Source organism: Littorina saxatilis, linkage group LG4, assembly GCF_037325665.1.
Source record: "Littorina saxatilis isolate snail1 linkage group LG4, US_GU_Lsax_2.0, whole genome shotgun sequence".
NCBI lineage: Eukaryota > Metazoa > Mollusca > Gastropoda > Littorinimorpha > Littorinidae > Littorina > Littorina saxatilis.
Genome location: NC_090248.1, coordinates 54,128,592 through 54,148,591, shown reverse-complemented (window position 1 = coordinate 54,148,591; position 20,000 = coordinate 54,128,592). Strand labels below are relative to the sequence as shown.

Here is a 20,000-nt window from a genome sequence, read left to right as displayed (position 1 = left end):
GTCCGAGCCACTGACCTGTGGAGAAAGGCAAGTGGAAATGGCCGGGTAGCCGTTCGCAGGTGGAAGCGGGGTACCCTACCCCGGGTGTCACAAGTCAGTTGTCCACAAGATTTACGGGTTTGCCAGCACTGTAGACTGCTTGCGCTCGTTATTGTGTTGTTTGGGATGTGGTGGTGTGGGGGGTGGTTAGTGGAGATTGGAGAAAGTTTGTGGGAAAACACGGTGAAGGTTAAAGAGTTGGGGTAGTTGAGATTGTATCTGTTGTGTGATTGTGAAAACTTAACTGTCATGGGAGCATGTTCAGAGCATGTGGATTATGGATGGATAAGGGCGGGTTGTGGGTGAGGGGGGGGGGGGGGGGTGCAGCGGCGTGATGTCCCTTGTATACTGGGCGCGCATTCGGTGATCAGAGAAAGTTCAAAGCGTGTATGCTTGTCATACATCATACGCATGTTTCCCACCGTAAGTCAGGGGTTTCATGTCTTTGGAGAATTTGAGTAAAAACAGAATAGAGTTTTGTGAACAGTCATGAATGTTTGCAGGAGTATTGCGCTTTGTAATGTATTTTCCACGTCCGAAATTATGAGTACCTTTTTTGATAAAATTTTGTGCAAATGCATGCGAACTGTGACGCGAGAACGTAACATGTTGGTGGAATCCGGATAAAAATGATTGCAGTACTTCTGACTTTTTGTTCAGTTTACTCCTCAAAAAGGAGTAAGTATTCTGCTATACATCAAGCAATTAATGCATTCAGTCTCAAAACAGGTGTCAGATTTTGACTTGTTGAAAGTTTTACTATGCTACTTCAGGAGTCAGTGACAGAAAGTTAAGGTGTCATAACTTAACGGATTAAACCCCCAGGGTATTCATTTTCAGCCTTGGTAAAGGGGTCGTGAGCTCGTAAATATTAATCCCAGCTAGAAATCAGGGCTCGAATCGCAAGTTTAAGGCGAAGGAGGGGTGTGTGTTTGGGGAGCTGGTGGTGGTAGGGTGAGTGGGGATTAACTGTAGCGGATTATCAGCAAGAATCAGTCAGACTTGAGGGCGAGAGAGAGAGAGAGAGAGAGAGAGAGAGAGAGAGAGAGAGAGAGAGAGAGAGAGAGAGAGAGAGAGAGAGAGAGAGAGAGAGAGAGAGAGAGAGAGAGAGAGAGAGAGAGAGAGAGAGAGAGAGAGAGTAACGCATCACGACACATGGAGGTGCACACAGACAGGCAAAGAAGCCGCGATAGGTTTAGGTTTGAATAGGCAAACACGGACCTGAGCTCACACATTTTTTATTGCTTTTTCCTCCCCATGCGACCCCCGACCGGCCTTTGAGGGGGACTGAAAGGACTGATTTGGGACTGCCGAGCCGCTTTTCAATCGGGGCTGAATTCCCCCTTTGTGGGTAGGCGCCAGCAAGGAGTTAGTGCTTTTTCTCTCCCCACCCGGCCCCGCCGCGCTTCGAGCACCCGGCCACAGCACAACACACCCGAGTCAACGGAGGATAAGAATTGTGGAACGCACCAAAAAAAAAAAAAAAAAAATTAACGTGGAAAAAAAAGCTTCAACGCGAAAAAAGTAAAAGAAGAGAAAGGGACAGACGAGGGAGAGAGAATTTGTTTTTTACATTTTTTTAAATTTTGTTTGTTGTGTGGATCGGGCGGGGTAAGGGTTGTGAAGCCCGGAGTGTTTACAGGGATATTTAGCGTAAAAATCGGTAACTGTGCGCGACATGTTTCATTCTCCTGACTGGAGGATACGCCGGGTGGAGGGGGGCGACTTTTTCATTTCACGTAAGACGTGAGGTTGGTGAGGTGAGGATGGAGGGAAGGTAAGTTGGGGGTGGGGAGGGGGAGGAGGTGTCCTTGGTTGTCACATGGCTATTTGGCAGTGTGCAGCAGGACGGTCCCGTTGTGGGTTCGGACACGGGCGCTAACCGTGATGCTAGCAGGACACTGGGAGGTGGACAGACAATTCCAACTTCCTGTGTCGACACCCCCCCCCCCTCTAACTCACGCCAACCTCCCCTCCCTACATCCTACCCCCTCTTCTATCTCTGTTGCTCTCTCTCTCTCTCTCTCCCTCTCTCTCTCTCTCTCCCTCTCTCTCTCTCTCTCTCTCCCTCTCTCTCTCTCTCTCTCTCTCTCTCTCTCTCTCTCTCTCTTCCTCTCTCTCCCTCCCTCTCTCTCGAACTCCCTCCCTCCCCTCCCCCATCAGGTGGTCGACAGGCAAGCGGAAGGTTTCGTAATGTCAGCCAGCTTAGCGCGTCTGTGGGTGCGACATCGCCGGGACAGGACCACATCTGAAGGCACACCGGCACCTCTGCTGTTCACATTCGATTGCATTCTTTGCAAGGTCTGGTAGCCTGAACAGCTGCTCTTGGCATCAAAAGCAGGAATCTTGAAGATAGTATGATAGATTTATGGTGCCATTTTTCTGTATTATTGCATGTGGCTTGGACAGGTTGAAATACGTATGGGAATAAGTATTTGGTAGGACAATATCACATCTTGAGACAAACCAGGACCTCCATTTTCATTCCTTTCTTTGCAAGGTTGATCGCAAAGCTGATCGTGGCTTTGGCATCGAAAGCGGGAATCTAAGTTAGAATATACGGGAGTGTCATTTTCTGTATTGCTGTATACCTGGGAAAACTAGTACACTCAGATGGAAATTTAGAAACCGTACATTCAGATGAAAAACCGGATAGCGTATATTCAGATAAAAAAAACCCGGATAGCGTATATTCATATGAAAAACCGGATAGCATATTTTATTCAGATGGAAAAATAAGTAGCGTACATTCAGATGGGGAAAATAGGTAGAGTACATTCAGATACTGATGCTGCATTGAGACAGAAAGTTACTAAAGTTTAAGAAGCCAGAGGCTAACGTTCCCAGGGGCAACCGTGAAAATCCTGCGAAGAATAGCCAACATTTTTACCCAAAACGAAACATCTTGTAGATATGGGACTAGGAGGTCACTGGGAAAGAAATCAAGGTTTAGTTTTACTGTCCGAGGACAGTTTACTAAAGAAACGAAGACGTTCACACCTTGCACCATCCCTGACAGTCAGAGGCAGAGAGGGTTTAGTGGATACGTGTTACGGGCGCTACCAAACGTCAAGGGGGACAACTACTCAAACTTTGCTGCCATCTTTTTTGGGGGTCCCTTCTGTTTCTTTTTCCTCTTCTTTTTTCTGCTGAAGGTTTCTTGTGTTTTTGCTAGTGGTGGGGGTGGGTAGAGGTGTGGGGGAATGTGTTCTTTGTGCATCAGTCTCCGGTCTGTCACAGCACCGACACTGCTCTGACAAATTGAGCATGGGGGCGAGATCGAAAGGAACTGCTGAGGAGGGTGGGGTGGGGAAGATTTGAAGAGGGGGGGGGGTATGCAGGTATGTTTGTGAGTGTGTGTGTGTGTGAGAGAGAGAGAGAGAGAGAGAGAGAGAGAGAGAGAGAGAGAGAGAGAGAGAGTTAAACACAAGATTAAGACTGGCTCATGCTGCCACCTACATGATCTTGACAACGAAAAACAACGCATTGTGTTAAAGAAGAGAGAAAGCTTGCGCGCATGTTACATGCATACATGGTGTGTGTATGTGTGTGTGCGCGCGCGCGCGTCTGTTTGTGTGTGTGTACCCTTCCAGTTCCACCCTCTCTCGTTCTCTCCCTTCCTCTCGCCTTCTGGTATATGAATCATGGCCTCTCGCTGCCCGGCTTTAAAGCGTTTGTGATGAGAAATTAAACACACATTACGTCTGCTGGAAACATTTCCGCCAGCAACGAAAGCCTTCAGCGTCCGGGTTTGTGTTTGTTCTTCATGAGTGTGCACACGTTAAACGAACACGCTTTTTCTGCAGAGTGTCAGGTTAAAATTCCCGCAGTGGGGCACTGCGGTTATGAAATTAAAGGCCCCTCCTGTTTTTGGAACCGCAGGAGCTTTCTAGTTTGCTGTTAGGTAGATTTTTGGTTCCTCTTTCCTGTCATGCTCTCTTTTTCTTCATGAATTCTTTTCTTTTTTCTGCCTTCTTGCTCATTCACCTGTATTTTTTCCAAAAATCTCTTCTCTTGCCGCTTGTCTCGCGATTCATGTATAGTTTAATCTGTTAGTGTTCTGATGTAAGTCCAGCAGTAGATAGGTTAAGCCTATTTTAACATACTGGAAACTGGTAATCTTCCAGTAGGTATTAATTTAGTTTTACTAAAGCCTGCTGGGACACAAGTAATGGGTTAGTGCATTTGTAAACAGGAATCGCTTGACAAGTGGCCCCCTTCATCCCCCCCTTCCTCGTCCTGATATGGCTCTGCGTAGTCGGCTGGACGTTAAGCAACAAATAAACAAACAAACAAATCAGGTTAAAATAAGAATCATTGCGCTTGTTTCTAGGGAAAAAGAAGAAAACTCTAAAATAAAATAATAAAAAGCGAAAAAGAAACCCCGAGCCGAGGTGGGTCTTCCACAGGACACAGGTAGAAAGGAAAATCAGACAGACAGCTTGCATACAAGCGCGCGCATGTATGCACGCACGTACACACACACACACACACACAGACACACACACACACACACATACACACACACCAGAGAGAGAGAGAGAGAGAGAGAGAGAGAGAGAGAGAGAGAGAGAGAGAGAGAGAGAGAGAGTTTCGAAACACTGATTCATCTTGTTAATGAGTCAAATTGGATCATTAGAGAGATCCGGTGGATGCAACCTTTCTCCATAAAAAAAAAACCAAAAAAACCCCGCCTGTTCTCTCTTTCATGTCTATACCCCGGACCTTCAGATCTTTGACGATTTACTTCCTCTCACCTCTCATCCCCCCCCCCCCCACCACCTTTCTCTTTCTCTGCCGCGTGCCTCCCCCCACCAAGCAGCGATGCAAGTGGTATACAAGGGCGGAAGGGGCTTGGCGAGCGAGGGTTGATTGAAAAACAGTTGTGGAAAAGAGAAAATAATTAAACGGCCGGGGAGAGAAGAAACAGCGAAGGTTAGCTGTGAAGAGAAGGGGGGGGGGGGAGGGGGGGGGGGGGGAAGCGTTGGGGCCGCTGTATGGTGTTTTCCAAGGAAAGGCGAAGAGAAGAAGAGAACAGAAGGGAAGAAGCGTTTTAAAGCGCTGGTGTCCGTCAAGTGTTTCAGGCAAATAGACACGGCATTGTAGTACCCGTTGTTTCAAATACAGTACTGAAATGTAAAGTACACTATACTGCATCCTGATGTTCAGAAACAAGGTTGGAAACTGGAGGAAATAACGATTCTCAAGGATACGAACGAATTGAAATTGCCGAAAACTTTGCTGTCATTTTGGCAGGCTTTCATCATGACCATGTCAGCAAACTTGACGAAAGAAATGAATCCTAACGTCGGGCAGAAATCTCGAAGTCTCTTCTTCGCCCAAGACAAAAAAGCGTATGATTACAAGTATTACACGCCTGAAAACTCACAGATTTTAAGTATCACAGTTCAGTGGAACCCTTCTTTCAAGACCGTCATAAATCTGAGAAAATCAAGGCTTCAAAAACCGGCACGGTTGGCCTAGTGGTAAGGCGTTCGCCCTGTGATCGGGAGGTCGTGGGTTCGAACCCCGGCCGGGTCATATCTGAGACTTTAAAATTGGCAATCTAGTGGCTGCTCCGCCTGGCGTCTGGCATTAGGGGGTTAGTGCTAGGCCGCTGGTTGGTCGGTGTCAGAATAATGTGACTGGGTGAGACATGAATCCTGTGCTACGACTTCTGTCTTGTGTGTGGCGCACGTTATATGTCAAAGCAGCACCGCCCTGATGTGGCCCTTCGTGGTCGGCTGGGCGTTAAGCAAACAAACAAACAAAAGGCTTCAAAAAGGAGGGATTTAATTTTTTTTTAATTATTTTTTTTTTTAATGCGACGGTAAATTTACAGAGGTTACGAACAAAAAATCTGAGAAAAAAAGGTGTTAAAATGGAAACAAATCTTGAATCGGTGGGTCTTAACAGCGGGGTTTCATTGTATGATCATGCTGCCTACTCGGCAAGATGATACTAGCGTGTTATTGGAAAGCAGCATCTTTAGAGGCGGGAAGTGTCTCTTTAAGCAAGGAGGAGCCCAGGCAGGAGGGGGACTGTTTGTTTGTGCATGGGACTCCAGTCTCGCCGCTCAAAGGCCTGACACCATGTGGCAGTCATCCCCCTCTGTGTACCCTGGCCCCGCGCTCTGTCACTCACTCCCCACAACAGCCCCCTCCCTTCCCCACCCCCTCTCTCTGTCTGTCTCTGTGTCTCCCTCTCTCCCTTTCTATCTGTGCTCTCTCCCTCAGACCTGTTTTACCCTTACTATTTTGGAGTAAGTTATAACTATTTTTTAGGATTTTTGGGGAAAAAATACTCCATTTGAGTTCAAACTACGATTTTCAAATGTGCTTCAAATTAGATTTGTGTTGCTAATGATGTTGGCGTTTGTAACCACTGGGTTACTATTTTGGTCATCAGATAACTGTTTTTGACTTGACCATTACTCTTGTCAAGTTTTGGGAGTAAACAGGTCTGCTCCCTCTCCCCCCCTCTCTCTCCCCCCTCTCTCTACCCCCTCTCTCTCTCCCCCCTCTCTCTCCCCCTCTCTCTCTCCCCCCTCTCTCTCCCCCTCTCTCTCCCCCCTCTCTCTCCCCCCTCCCCCTCTCTCTCTCCCCCTCTCTCTCCCCCCTCTCTCTACCCCCTCTCTCTACCCCCTCTCTCTCCCCCTCTCTCTCCCCCTCTCTCTCCCACCCTCCCCCTCTCTCTCTCTCTCTCTCTCTCTCCCCCTCTCTCTCCCCCTCTCTCTCCCCCCTCTCTCCCCCCTCTCTCTACCCCCTCTCTCTACCCCCTCTCTCTCTCCCCCCTCTCTCTCCCCCCTCTCTCTCCCCCTCTCTCCCCCTCTCTCTCTTCCATCTCATTCTGCAATCGCGAATACATTCACCTTCTTACCCCACTCACCCTCTCCCACCCGTAATCGTCAACACCCGCTTTGTATACACACCATCGCACTTACCCTTTTAACCTAAATCTCATGTTTTACCTATTTAGCTATTGTCTAACAGTTTCTTAGGCTACCAAATATATATTCTACTGCTCCTTGGTTCCGGTGAGCCTGAAATATCTCTATACCTAGTTTGTTTTGCGTGGAAACCTCTCTCCCTACTCCACTGTCCATGTTGCACACCTTTTTATAACGTGATTCCTCAATTGCAACTCGCGCTTTTGTGTCGGGTGTGCACGTTGTGTGCAAATATCTCCCACACCCCGCCCTCCTCTGTTTTCGCAAACACCTTGTCTCGTGGTTGTTTCTCTCTCTCTGTCTCTCTGTCTCTCTGTCTCTGTCTCATTCTCTCTCTCTCTCTCTGTCTCTCTCTCTCTGTATCTCTCTCTCTCTATCTCTTTTTCTCCTCTATCTCTTTTTCTCTCTCTCTCTTTCTCTCTCTCTCTCTCTATCTATCTATCTAACTCTTTTTCTCCTCTCTCTCTCTCTCTATCTCTTTTTCTCTTCTCATGTGACCGTGTGTGTCAAAGTGTGTGTTTTAATGTATACCATTACCAATGACCATGTTGGCATGTATGCTATGAACAGTTTTTTTTTTTCTCTCTTTGTCTGATTTAATAACCATGTTTTTATGTTTTTGCTTTGCTTCTTCTTCTGCTTTAATATTATGCACTGCTTAGTTAATTCCCTCTTGGGCGAGGGCTGGATGAAAAAAGATCTTTGCTGTATCTACTCCATTTCCCTCGAAAAATAAAGTTGGTTCGTTCGTTCGTTCGTTCGTTCGTTCTCTCTCTCTCTCTCTCTCTCTCTCTCTCTCTCTCTCTCTCTCTCTCTCTCTCTCTCTTTCTACCCAAGCTTCTCTTATCCCCCATCTCCTAAAAAATCATCAGGTTGCAAATGCTATGCTGTACGTTTATTGGTATGTTCGTTGGTGTGTCTTCAATATACCCACCAACGCAAAATCCACACGCACCACCACTGCCTTTGTGACACCCCCCCCCCCCCCTACCCCCTCGTCATCTAAACAAACACATAGCTGGGGGGTTTCGTCCAATGTAACAGACCTGCCAGTTATGTGCGCCAGTAGTCTCTTTGGGGCATTCCGCGGCGCATTCTGTCATTCAGGTGGTGCTTAGTATGAAAGGTCTCCCATACATTCACTCACCACTGTGGTGCCAAGTATCGGCCTGAGCAACACCATTCGGCGAACAAGTCAAAATACTGGGCTGGCTGCCGTGCTGTGTTTTGCAACTGTTTGATTCCTTGTAGGATTAGGTTTTTGTGGAGGTGCTGTATTGGGGAGATTTATGGCTGAAACTTTGAACTTTGTCTTGCTTGCGAGCAGTTTAAGTTTTGAAGTTTTCAAATCTTGTTTGTGCTAGATGACAAATATCCGTAGAAAATTAGACCAGAATCTTTGCAATTTGCTTACTGTGTAGCAGTTGTGACTGTCAGATCTTTTCTCCACTGAGATGCGCATGCCTGTGAATAGCCATGTATGTGTTTAAATATCTGTGGATTGTTTGACCTGACACTAAAATATATATATATATATATCCTTCTTTTGCACGAAACCCAGGTGCAACATGTGTTATTAAGTTAAGGGGAGACTCGTGGGCATTAGATGAGGACAGTGTCCCCTCTGACTGAACAGATATTATACACATGGGTACCGTGTACAAAAATGAACGAATGTATACGCAGTGATTGGTAGGTGCAGGCTGATGGATCAGAGACAAAAGGACTTCCTCAGATAGATCCACAGACAGACGAACGGACACACACGCACACTCACCAACGCATACCCATTCCCCGCCCCCTCTTCCCCCTATCCCCCTCTTCCCCGTGCCTCCAGGACATCCACAAACAGACACTTGTCCATGAGCAAAAGCTCGTGCATGTCTGGAGAAGATAACAGGCAAACACCTAGACTGACGGTCAACTACAATCCTGCTAGTGACCCATCGTCCGTGTGCACAGGGAGGAAGGGTGGGGATAGAGGGTGGAGGGGTGGGGGGTGAGGGGCATTGAGAGGATGTGAAGGGGAGGGGGGGGGGGGGGGTAGTACTAGGCAAATAGCGTCCTCTACTTTCCATGTTATTGTTTGTCAGTCAGTGTGCTTTGAACTAAGACAATCCACTCAAGTGCATGCATACTCAAAGACAGATGAAAGTCAGACAAACAAACAGACGTGCACATACACGCACGCATGATGGAGCATGATTTTGCACAGATGCATGTGTGCACACACACTGCACTTATACACATGCATACATCATATGCACACATCACGCACGCACGCACACACACACACACACACACACACACCTGCACCCCCACACACACCTGCATATCATGATACCAATCAGGCATAAATCATCACTCGCAGGTGATCTCCGCAAAAGATGCACCCACTTGACAGAGAGAAAGCAATGTGTTTGGCAGACCTTTTAAGGAAACGGTTGTTGTCTTCTGCCGAGGTACACTTTGTTGTAAACAGACACCATCTTTTTCTTGTTATCACCAACATATGTTCACCCTCTCGCTGTAGCTTGGGTGGTTATGTTCAGAGGCTCAAGAAACAAGGCCTGTATGGTTTTGTTTTGTCTTGTCGGAGGTACAGGTGCCTGCTTGGGAGTTGTCTTTCTCATCTCGGGTCCCTCCCTTTTCCCTCCCAGTCCCGTCTCCGTGGAGGTACCTGCTTGGGAGTTGTCTTTCTCATCTCGGGTCCCTCCCTTTTCCCTCCCAGTCCCGTCTCGGTGGAGGTACCTGCTTGGGAGTTCAATTGTCTTTCTCTTCCTGGGCCCCTCCCATTTCCCTCCCAGTCCCGTCTCCCTGCCGGTGTCTCTGTCTGTCTGTCTCTCTGTCGGTGTTTGTGTGTCTTACTGTATGTATTGTGTTTGTTTCTGTTGGTGGTTCTCTTCTGATAAGGATTTATTTTATTGTGCTTGGGCGCTTGTCTTGGACTTCTTTTTCTGTCCTTCCACCCTTGTTTTTGTTCTTATTCTGTTCCTCTTATTCGAAGTTCTGTACCTCTCAGTGTCACCTTTTTGGCTGTCTCTTCCTCACATTGCATTCTTTATTCTTCGATTTGGGTGCTTGTGAAGCAAAGTACGTTTGACCAAAGAGCTTTCCCCAACGGATTTTGGATTTCCATTGGGAAAAGCTCTTTGGTTTGACTATCCCTGGTTGTGTGTTTGAATGTATTATGTATTGAATGAACTCAAACCAAGATATATTCCTGTGTACTGCACGGGGTTGTAATAAAATCTTATGTCTTATGTGTGTCTATCTGTCTCCGCTTGACTGACTGTCTGTCACTCCATAAGTCGTTTTCTGTCTGTCTGTCTGTCTGTCTGTCTGTCTGTCTGTCTGTTTCTGTCTCTCCGTGCATCACTGTCTGTCTGCCTGTCTCAGTCTCACGCTCCTCAAGGGTGAAAAAAGAAATGGTGTAGTTTGTGTGCCTTTAGCTTAGGACGGTGGGGCCTAAATTGATAACAGGCTTGTACCAGTATTAGAATCATATGCAAAAGCCCGTGATTATCACCTCCAGTTGTGATTATCATCTCCAGTTGTCTTGTGGTGGGGTTCGCACTCTGCAGCTTGGCTGTTGTGTTGGCAAATGTTTTCGTCTTGCATGAACCAGCACAGCTAAGTCCCTGGTGCTGGTCACCTTATGGCACCATGACCAGAGTGTATAATGTTTGTTTTATAACCAAATCTGCAGTTTTCTGCCCTTCTTCTCACCCCTTGTTTGTTGTTCTACAGTCTGTAATTGCCGCACATGTGCAGTGCATGTCACACATGCAATACTCATTAGCAACATTCAGCCATAGTCTGGCATCGACCTAGCTGCCTAAAGAGTCATTTCTCCCTCCTCCACCCTCCCCACCCCCCACCCTCCCTTCCCCTCTCTATGCCCAGTTCAGTGGAAACTCCCCTCTGAGACCCCGTTCGAAGACACACGCACACACACCCTTACATCCTTTTAAGATATATATAAAAAAAATGTAGACAGATTTTCTGTTCTCAAGCTATTAAAATGACCTTCATTTGAAGACTCCTTCCTTCCTAACACCTGACTTTCTCAGATTTGTCAAAGTCTTTAAAGGGGGGTTCCACTGTATCTCCTTGAGCAATGAAATGTGGGGAACATATTCACACCATGATGGCAAGGGAGGGAAAGTGGAGCAACCAGCTTCATGTGTGTTTTCCTGATGTCAGGATTGCTCTTGTCTGCATATTGAGATGAAACAAGGAAATCATTTTCGCCAAAATGCTGGAGTGATGGGCATGGTGTGATGCTGGCTTTTTGTCTGCATCATGCATTTGGAGTCCTTAGCGCGAGAAGTAGAAGTGCAATAACTTGCTCTGGGGAATGTGATTGATACTCCACATATCCATTATGGCATGTGAACTGATCATAAAGTCCCCTGCTTGTGGCTATTAAACAAACAAGCATTAGACTCATTTCGTGAGTGGTGGTGCTCCATATATCTAATTTGGCATGTAAACCTTTTTGCTTCCGAGTTTTTGCTATCAAACAAACAATTTATAAAATGATTCTTGATGCTGCTAATGCATGTCCACCCTTCATTAAGTTCTCTGCTTGTGAAGTGTGTTGGGCTATCAAACATGAAACAAGTACAGAAAGTGTGGCTTCCATCTTGTAAATTAGACACTCAAACATCCACAATCGACATGGTTTTGCCAGTGAGGATTCTGTTTTGAGGGGTCCTGATTTGGCCTATTATGGTCCGCTGGACCCGAAAAGCAACAGCTAACTAACTAACTATTCTGTTTTGACTGTATCAGTGTATGAGCATTAAAAGAGGGATTCAAGAAAGTTCACACCTGAGGAGATATTAAGTCAATTCCCAGGTCAAGCAAACACCGCCACCCCTTCCCCACCCCTTCCCCACCCCTTCCCCACCCCTCCTTCCTGGAACCCCCCACTCCCATACAACAACAAAAAACCAACACACACACACACACACACACACACACACACACACACACACACACACACACACACACACACACACACACACACACACACACACACAACAACATAAAAAAACACCACACACACACCAAAAACATAAAGAGTAAAACATAGCAATAAACCTCAACCTTGGAAAACCGAAAAGTGCACTGCTGCAATTACTTGTCACCGATTTCACCAAGAACAGTACGGCCATTTTTGGCCAGTCTTAATCCAAACAAATTGCGCTATCGCTATTTTAACCTCCATGTGTTTTCTGTGAGTTTCAGGGACAGTCCAACCATATTTTTTGTTGTCAGTCTTAATCCAAACAATGACGCTATCGCTGTTTTAACCACCTGTGTGTTCTGTAAGTTTCAGGGAGTCAAACCATTTTTTGTTAGCCTTATTCTAAAAAAATTACATTATCACTATTTTAACCAGGATGTTTTTGTCTGTGTGTTGCAGGGACTTGACTCACAACCAGCTGAAGACCATCTACCCCAGCACCTTCAGGAAGCTGGCCCACCTGAAGAACCTGCTGCTGGACCATAACCAGCTGTCGCGCATTGATGACGGCGCCTTTGAGGACCTCAGCGAGCTCATTACACTGTGAGCAGTTTGCTGCTCTGTTTTTTTTATTTCGTTTTTTTTTCTGTTGTTAAATAGTTCTCATATTTAGTTCAGATCGTCTTCTTTTTTGAGTCACTTGAGAAAAAGTGACTCTATGTAATCGGTCAGTGTTAGTCTGTCCGGCCGGCCGGCCGTTCGGCCGGCCGTCCGTAGACACCACCTTAACGTTGGACTTTTCTCGGAAACTATCAAAGCGATCGGGCTCATATTTTGTTTAGTCGTGACCTCCAATGACCTCTACACTTTAACGATGGTTTCGTTGACCTTTGACCTTTTTCAAGGTCACAGGTCAGCGTCAAAGGAAAAATTAGACATTTTATATCTTTGACAAAGTTCATCGGATGTGATTGAAACTTTGTAGGATTATTCTTTACATCAAAGTATTTACATCTGTAGCCTTTTACGAACGTTATCAGAAAAACAAGGGAGATAACTAGCCTTTTCTGTTCGGCAACACACAACTTAACGTTGGGCTTTTCTCGGAAACTATAAAAGTGACCGGGCTCAAATTTTATGTGAACGTGACTCATTGTGTTGTGAATAGCAATTTCTTCCTGTCCATCTGATGCCTCATATAATATTCAGAACTGCGAAAGTGACTCGATCGAGCGTTTGCTCTTCTTGTCTTCTTTTTCTTCTTGGATGAGTGAAACTTGGAGTTGGAGACCAGGGTTGCGGTGCGCTTAGCGAAACTGGGTACCGCCCTAGGGGATCATGGATGGGAACAAGCCTGGTGTGATTGGTTGAAATTACAAGAAAAACTTCTCAATTTCACCACATCTTGTCCCACCAAATCTCATCCTGAAGTGAGCGGAGTAGTCTGCATGGTTTAGATAATCATTAACGAAAAGCAATAATTTGCAGTGAGGCAGGAGCAGAACAGCGCAGGTGAAAGAAATACATGTGTGGATTTGTGGCAAAAGTTTTGGAAAAGACGTTCCATTCATCTCAGATTGAGACCATCGGATTCATGAAGCATCTTTGCTATTCAAACAGTTCATTTCAAGAGGTAGGAAAGCCATTTATGAAGCCATACTGAGGTTAGCTAGAAAAAAAATTGGTTTAAGCACAGACCAGAGCATAAAGTTGAAGGGAGATTCCTCTCCCTTGTGTTCCTCCCTTGTGTTGTTTGTGCATGCATCTGTAGCCCGCCAAAACTAACCCATGACACACTGCCCAAGGAAGACAGAGTAGCTATGTAGTTTGAGTGAAGGCAAAAAAAGTAAGGAAAAGGTGTGAAAAAGGATCGAGGCGAGGGTCCAGCACACACGCGGCAGAAACTTCGCCCTGTCATGTGTCCCACTGTCCCATCAATGTGTCCTAGTCTTGAGCAGCGCAGGTAAATATTTGAACCTGGCCTATTTTTTTTTGAAGAGGCGCGCAACTTGCTGGCATTTTTAGCTAATTGGGGCCCGGAGCTAGGGCAAATAGAGATGAATGGGGGAAGAAAAGAAAAGTGTTTTCATAGCTCTTGTCATGCTGCTGTTTCGTCTGCCATTGCATCTTCGTCTTCTTTTTGCCAGTGCCTGCGTCTATGGCCAAGAGGATGATGGGAATGACCTGATTGTTGTTTTGACAGAGGTGTGAATTGTGACTGATGTCTTTTTTACCTGATCCAAACGAGTTGAATTTTAGTCTCAAAATGCACCAGATTGCACAGATTTTAATGTACCATTTTTAAAAAAATCGGGGGGGGGGGGGGGGGGGGGCATGCCCCCGAAACCCCCTAGACAAAAGGGATTTCCTCTTTTTTCATCACAAGAGTCCCACCCCTGATATATGTTATCGTATTTCCGTTCCGCTGTTGTTTTTTCCTGTCGAAAAAGCTGTAAGCTAAAGACAGTAAAGATTCAAAGTCCCCCTCTCTCTCTCTCTCTCTCTCTCTCCCCCTCTCTCTCCCTCTCCCTCTCTCCCTCTCTCCCTCTCCCCTCTCTCTCTCCTCTCTCTCCTCTCTCTCTCTCCCCCCTCTCTCTCTCCCTCTCTCCCCTCCCTCTCTCTCTCTCTCTCTCTCTCTCTCTCTCTCTCTCTCTCTCTCTGTTTTACCTCTCTGTATCTTGTCCCATCTGCCCTGTCTAGTGACTCCCTCACCCCCTGTCCTTTCTTCCTTTTCTTTTCCATGACACCTTATTTGCATTACAGACTTCTCTTCTCTGTTGTGCCGTCCCCATCAATCATTCATGTCTTGTAACTTTCTTCAAGGCTTAGAATTTTGTTTGTTAAGAACACTGAACAAGTCTGCTTTACACCGGAAGTCAAATGAGGTCAGTGTCCTCAAGAATGGCATGTGCAACAGAAAATGGAATTAAACCCAACAGCAAAGGCATTCTAAGAATTCTGGAGATCTACAACTTGTGCAGTGACATATGTTAGATATTTGTTAGCCTGCATGGGAAAACAAGGCTAAATGGGAACATTTTAACTTTTGACTTTTTGAAATGATATGAAACTTCAGACTTTGACAAATATTTGACAAACAACAGAATTGATCTAACTGTAATAGTTTTTTTTACAGTGCTGTTTTCAAATACACAGGTGAAATCCTTTTGGGATGATGAAGGTGGATGATCAATAAAGCGATTTAGCAGTAAATCTGAAGATTGATAATTTTATCCCTTCTGACCTATTTCCATTGTAGCCGAAAATAGCTCGCTGCGTCTTTAGCCGGTGTTTCCCATGCAGGCTCACATTTGTTTGTGCTTTTTGCTGAACACAAATATTCTTGTAAAACAGGATGGCGAAGAATGAACTTGTGTAGATACTTGTCTGTACAGAATAAGAATTTGTTACTGAATCGATTTTGTTTCTGACAGTTTTGTAAATCTGTGAATTGATTTAGCAACAAATTCTGTGAGTGCACGGGAAGATATCTTTGACAATATTTTACATCAACTTAACTTTGCATATAATTTTGCAGACACCTGAATGACATTGGCCAAGTGTTAGATTCACAGAATTCTTAGAATGTTTTTGCTGTGTTTTTACTCCATTTTGTGTTGTACATACAATCCTTGAGGACACTGTCATCACTTGGATAGTGCAGGAGCATTCATTTTCTGTTCCTGCATTTTTAGTTTTATTTTTGACCAAAATATGACATTTTACACAGATCAAGAGTCAGTTTTCAGCAGTCCAGGTGAACAATCACATTCGAGATCTGTGTGAAAAAGTCATATTTTGGTCAAAAATACAAATAATATTTATATTGATCAATTCTAGTTAGAATTTCTCTTATTTTTTTTACGATTGAATGCTCACAAACATGCACTCTTTTGTAATCCCGGCTATCCGCCTAAATACGAGTTTTTGTGGGACTGGGACTCTGACGTCACAAGGCTCAAAGGAGGAAATTCCAATGTTCAATCTATACATGTTAATTTTGTTGATTTTTATTGTTTCATTTACAAATTACCTATGCTATCTTGTGTTTACAGAGTGGGTTTTTTTTTATGTTATTGTTTCGTTTACCAATGCTATTTTGTGTTTGCAGTGAGTGTTTTTTATGTTATTTCATTTATCAATTTAATCTTGTGTTTGCAGTGAGATGAACGACAACGCCATCGCGTGGACGATGGAGGACATGAGCGGAGCCTTCATGGGGCTGCAGAAGCTGATCAAGCTGGGCCTCAAGATGAACCACATCAAGTCTATCACCAACCAGGCCTTCGCCGGCCTGCGGCGGCTGCGCCAGCTCCACCTGGAGGACAACGACATCACCACCATCCAGGAGGACTCCTTCAAGCCGCTGCAGAACCTGCAGAAATTGTGAGTTTTTTTTGTTGGTGTGGGTGAGTGTGGTGGTGGTGGCTTGGTTTGGGTTAGGGTTGTGTGTGTGTGTGTGTGTGTGTGTGTGTGTGTTTGTGTTTGTGTTTGTGTTTGTAGGTGGTGTATGAGATAAGACGTGGTTTTACTAATAATCTGTGTTTATTTGTACTGGTTCACATTCTGTTTTTCAGTGTATGTTAGGGAAGGGAGTGAGGAGATGGGGAAGGAGTATGAGGGAGAGAGAGTCCCGTTTTGGTAAAAGCAACTGGGAACCAGTCAGTTTCTGTGTGTGTGTCTGTCGGTTTTATCTGCCTGGATCTGTCAGCAGTTAGTGCTTGTGGGTCAGTCAGTCTTTGTCAATTTCTACTGAATGTTTTGACCTTTATCAAGTCTCTGTTTTGAAATTTAGAACAAACAACCATGCGTTTTTGCAAGATTTGTGTATTTTTGGTACATTGTGGATGGATTTACCTGTCACAGGTTCCTGAACTCCACCAACCTGTTGTGTGACTGTCACGTGTCATGGCTGCCTGGCTGGCTGGCACACTACGGCTTTGCCAACTCCGTCATCGCGGTGTGCAGCTACCCGCCACTACTCCACGGCAAGAGCATCTTTGAAGTGCCGCTCGAGGACTTCAAGTGCAGTAAGTGTTCTGTCATTTTAGAATAAAAAAAACCAAGAATTTTAGGTTATTGGAACGTTTAATTATTGGCAAAACAAAACGTTACATTTACTTGTACATCAATTAGTATTAGTTTCTGGATTATTTCTGTGATTTTAGAATAAAAAAACCAAGAATTGTAGGTTATTGGAAGGCTTCATCATTGACAAAACAAAAAGTTATATTTACCAGTAAATCAATTAGTTGTAGTTTCTGGATTTTTTGGCTCACGAAGTGTAGCCTATGCGATCGTAACTTTGTCTGTCTGTGCGTTTGTGCGTGTGTGTGTGTGTGTGTGCGTGTGTATGTCTGTGGTAGAAACTTTAACATTTCCGAGTCTATGTGTGAGTGGTTATCCAAGACTATGGATAAAGCTCGCATAAGATTACGTCACGGTCAAAAGTGTTTGACGTCAATTAATGCATCATGACGGCATGCCTCCCTGTAGTCTTTCTCTCTCGCGTGGTGTGTGTGGTCTCGGTCATTGTTATTTTGAGCGGGCCGAGACTATTTGGCAGTCGTGTCCCTGTAAGTAGGCTACATGCAGACAGACAGATCTAGATCTAGTGTCTCTCTTTCTTGCACAGTGTCACCTAAGCTTACTGTGTGTGTGGGTGTGTATGTGTAACGGAGTGATTGAGTTTGTGTTACTGTTTGTCTATTTCTTACGTGAGCCTTGAAGGCTTCGCCTCTTGTTTTCTGTGATTTTAGAATAAAAATAAAAAAAGAATTGTAGGTTATTGGAAGGCTTCACTATTGACAAAACAAAAATTTATATTTACTAGTAAACCAATTAGTTGTAGTTTCTGGATTATTTGTGTGATTTGAATGACTGGTTGGTGTACTGTTTGATCAGAATGCTGTGTTGAGTTGCAACAGGGATTTATATTTGGTTGGAAATGAAGGTTTAACATGTTTATGACATGCTGTTGTCAATGTAGAATGTATCTTTTGTTTTATTGTTAAAGAAATGTCTTTTCACATACCTTCCTGACTGTAATAAAGGTGTGACAACCTTTACTTCACTCAAAAAGGACAATCAATGTTGAGTAAACAAATGAACAGCAAGAATTAATGTACATGCAACATGGTGAAGTAATTCGGTTGTCAATGCATGGAATACATGCATTCAGTATAGAGACATAGTGCTTGCTGCCTCGCCAGCCCGAGAAAAATGTCCCTCTTTCTCTTTGCTGCGCTGCCCGCAAAACCCCTATGCGCGGAGATGTTCCCAGATACCTCGTATGTAGGGTGTATTTTTGTGTGTGTAAATGTATCTTATTTTGTTCTGTGCAATTTTAAAAGTTTTCCTCCCAATGGAAACCTGCAGCAATTGCTGTCTAAACAGTAGTAATTAGCATGCCTCAGACCTGGATGGGTGACGGGTAAGCGGGAGACAAGGATGGAGAATATTTCATTTAATTTGCATTGTGTTTTCCAGGTGACGAGGAGATCCCCAAGCCGATCATTGTGACCAACCCCGAGTCGCAGAACGCCTACAAGGGGGAGAACATGACCTTGACCTGCATTTCCGCCATCACCGGCGAGGGGGAGCCCACCATCCAGTGGAAGAAGGATAACGTGGTGAGTGAAGGGAATTCTACACAGTCAAGAGGAAGGGATGTGTGATGCTTGTAGGCAGCAGAAGATGGGTAGTCTTTTTCTCATGTTTGCTTTTGATGTGAACAAAATATACAGCAACTTTGCCCTCAATCAGAGTTTGCATGGAATACCTTGAACATCTTGAATTTTTGTTAGCATCTCTCTGTCTTTGTTTTTGTTCCTTTTTGTCCCCTTCTTCTCTCTCAGTAGTTCTGTCATTCTGCCTTTTGACAGTAGAGCCAACCGGCACGGTTGGCCTAGTGGTAAGGCGTCCGCCCCGTGATCGGGAGGTCGTGGGTTCGAACCCCGGCCGGGTCATACCTAAGACTTTAAAATTGGCAATCTAGTGGCTGCTCCGCCTGGCGTCTGGCATTATGGGGTTAGTGCTAGGACTGGTTGGTCCGGTGTCAGAATAATGTGACTGGGTGAGACATGAAGCCTGTGCTGCGACTTCTGTCTTGTGTGTGGCGCACGTTAAATGTCAAAGCAGCACCGCCCTGATATGGCCCTTCGTGGTCGGCTGGGCGTCAAGCAAACAAACAAACAAACAAACAAACAGTAGAGCCAGCAGAGTGCCTGGAACTGCAGAAACATCAAAACAAAAGAAAACGCAACAGAAACCAGTGTGGGTAAATTCTTCATCAAATGTTCGGCAGCCTGTTGCCGACTTCTTCACAATGGTAACGTCACTGCAGAAGCATGTAAGATTGCTTGCTTGGAAATCGCATCTGTGACTCGAGACATTTTCACTCTTGACAAAACCTGGATATTAATTATCATTTTGACCTGTTTCAGCTGATGCCGGACACACTGATACAGACCTTTGCCAGCAGTGATGGAGACATCAAGCGCTACACCTCACATCTACAGCTGACCAACGTCCAGGATGACGTGGCCGGACAGTACCAGTGTGTCGTCTCCAACGAGTTCGGATCCGCTTTCTCGCAGAGGGCAAGGGTCAATGTCTATGGTAAGCTGAAAAAAAAAGTTTTTATTTTGTATTGGTAGTGTAGTGGGCGGGGATGTAGCTCAGTCGGTAGCGCGCTGGATTTGTATCCAGTTGGCCGCTGTCAGCGTGAGTTCGTCCCCACGTTCGGCGAGAGATTTATTTCTCAGAGTCAACTTTGTGTGCAGACTCTCCTCGGTGTCCGAACACCCCCATGTGTACACGCAAGCACAAGACCAAATGCGCACGAAAAAGATCCTGTAATCCATGTCAGAGTTCGGTGGGTTATAGAAACACGAAAATACCCAGCATGCTTCCTCCGAAAACGGCGTATGGCTGCCTAAATGGCGGGGTAAAAAACGGTCATACACGTAAAATTCCACTCGTGCAAAAAACACGAGTGTACGTGGGAGTTTCAGCCCACGAACGCAGAAGAAGAAG

General features: G+C 45.2%; 1 protein-coding gene across 1 annotated transcript in view; it reads left to right on the top strand.

Moving 5' to 3' along the window:
* The window catches only part of LOC138965105 (leucine-rich repeats and immunoglobulin-like domains protein 2), a gene marked incomplete at its 5' end in the record, with an annotated part of 44,096 nt that overhangs the window by 16,286 nt on the left and 7,810 nt on the right, over positions 1-20,000 (top strand). The window contains 5 exon segments of the mRNA XM_070337235.1: positions 12,423-12,566; positions 16,125-16,349; positions 16,830-16,993; positions 18,453-18,595; positions 19,409-19,583. Of these exon segments, the coding sequence (XP_070193336.1) occupies positions 12,423-12,566; positions 16,125-16,349; positions 16,830-16,993; positions 18,453-18,595; positions 19,409-19,583 (851 nt within the window).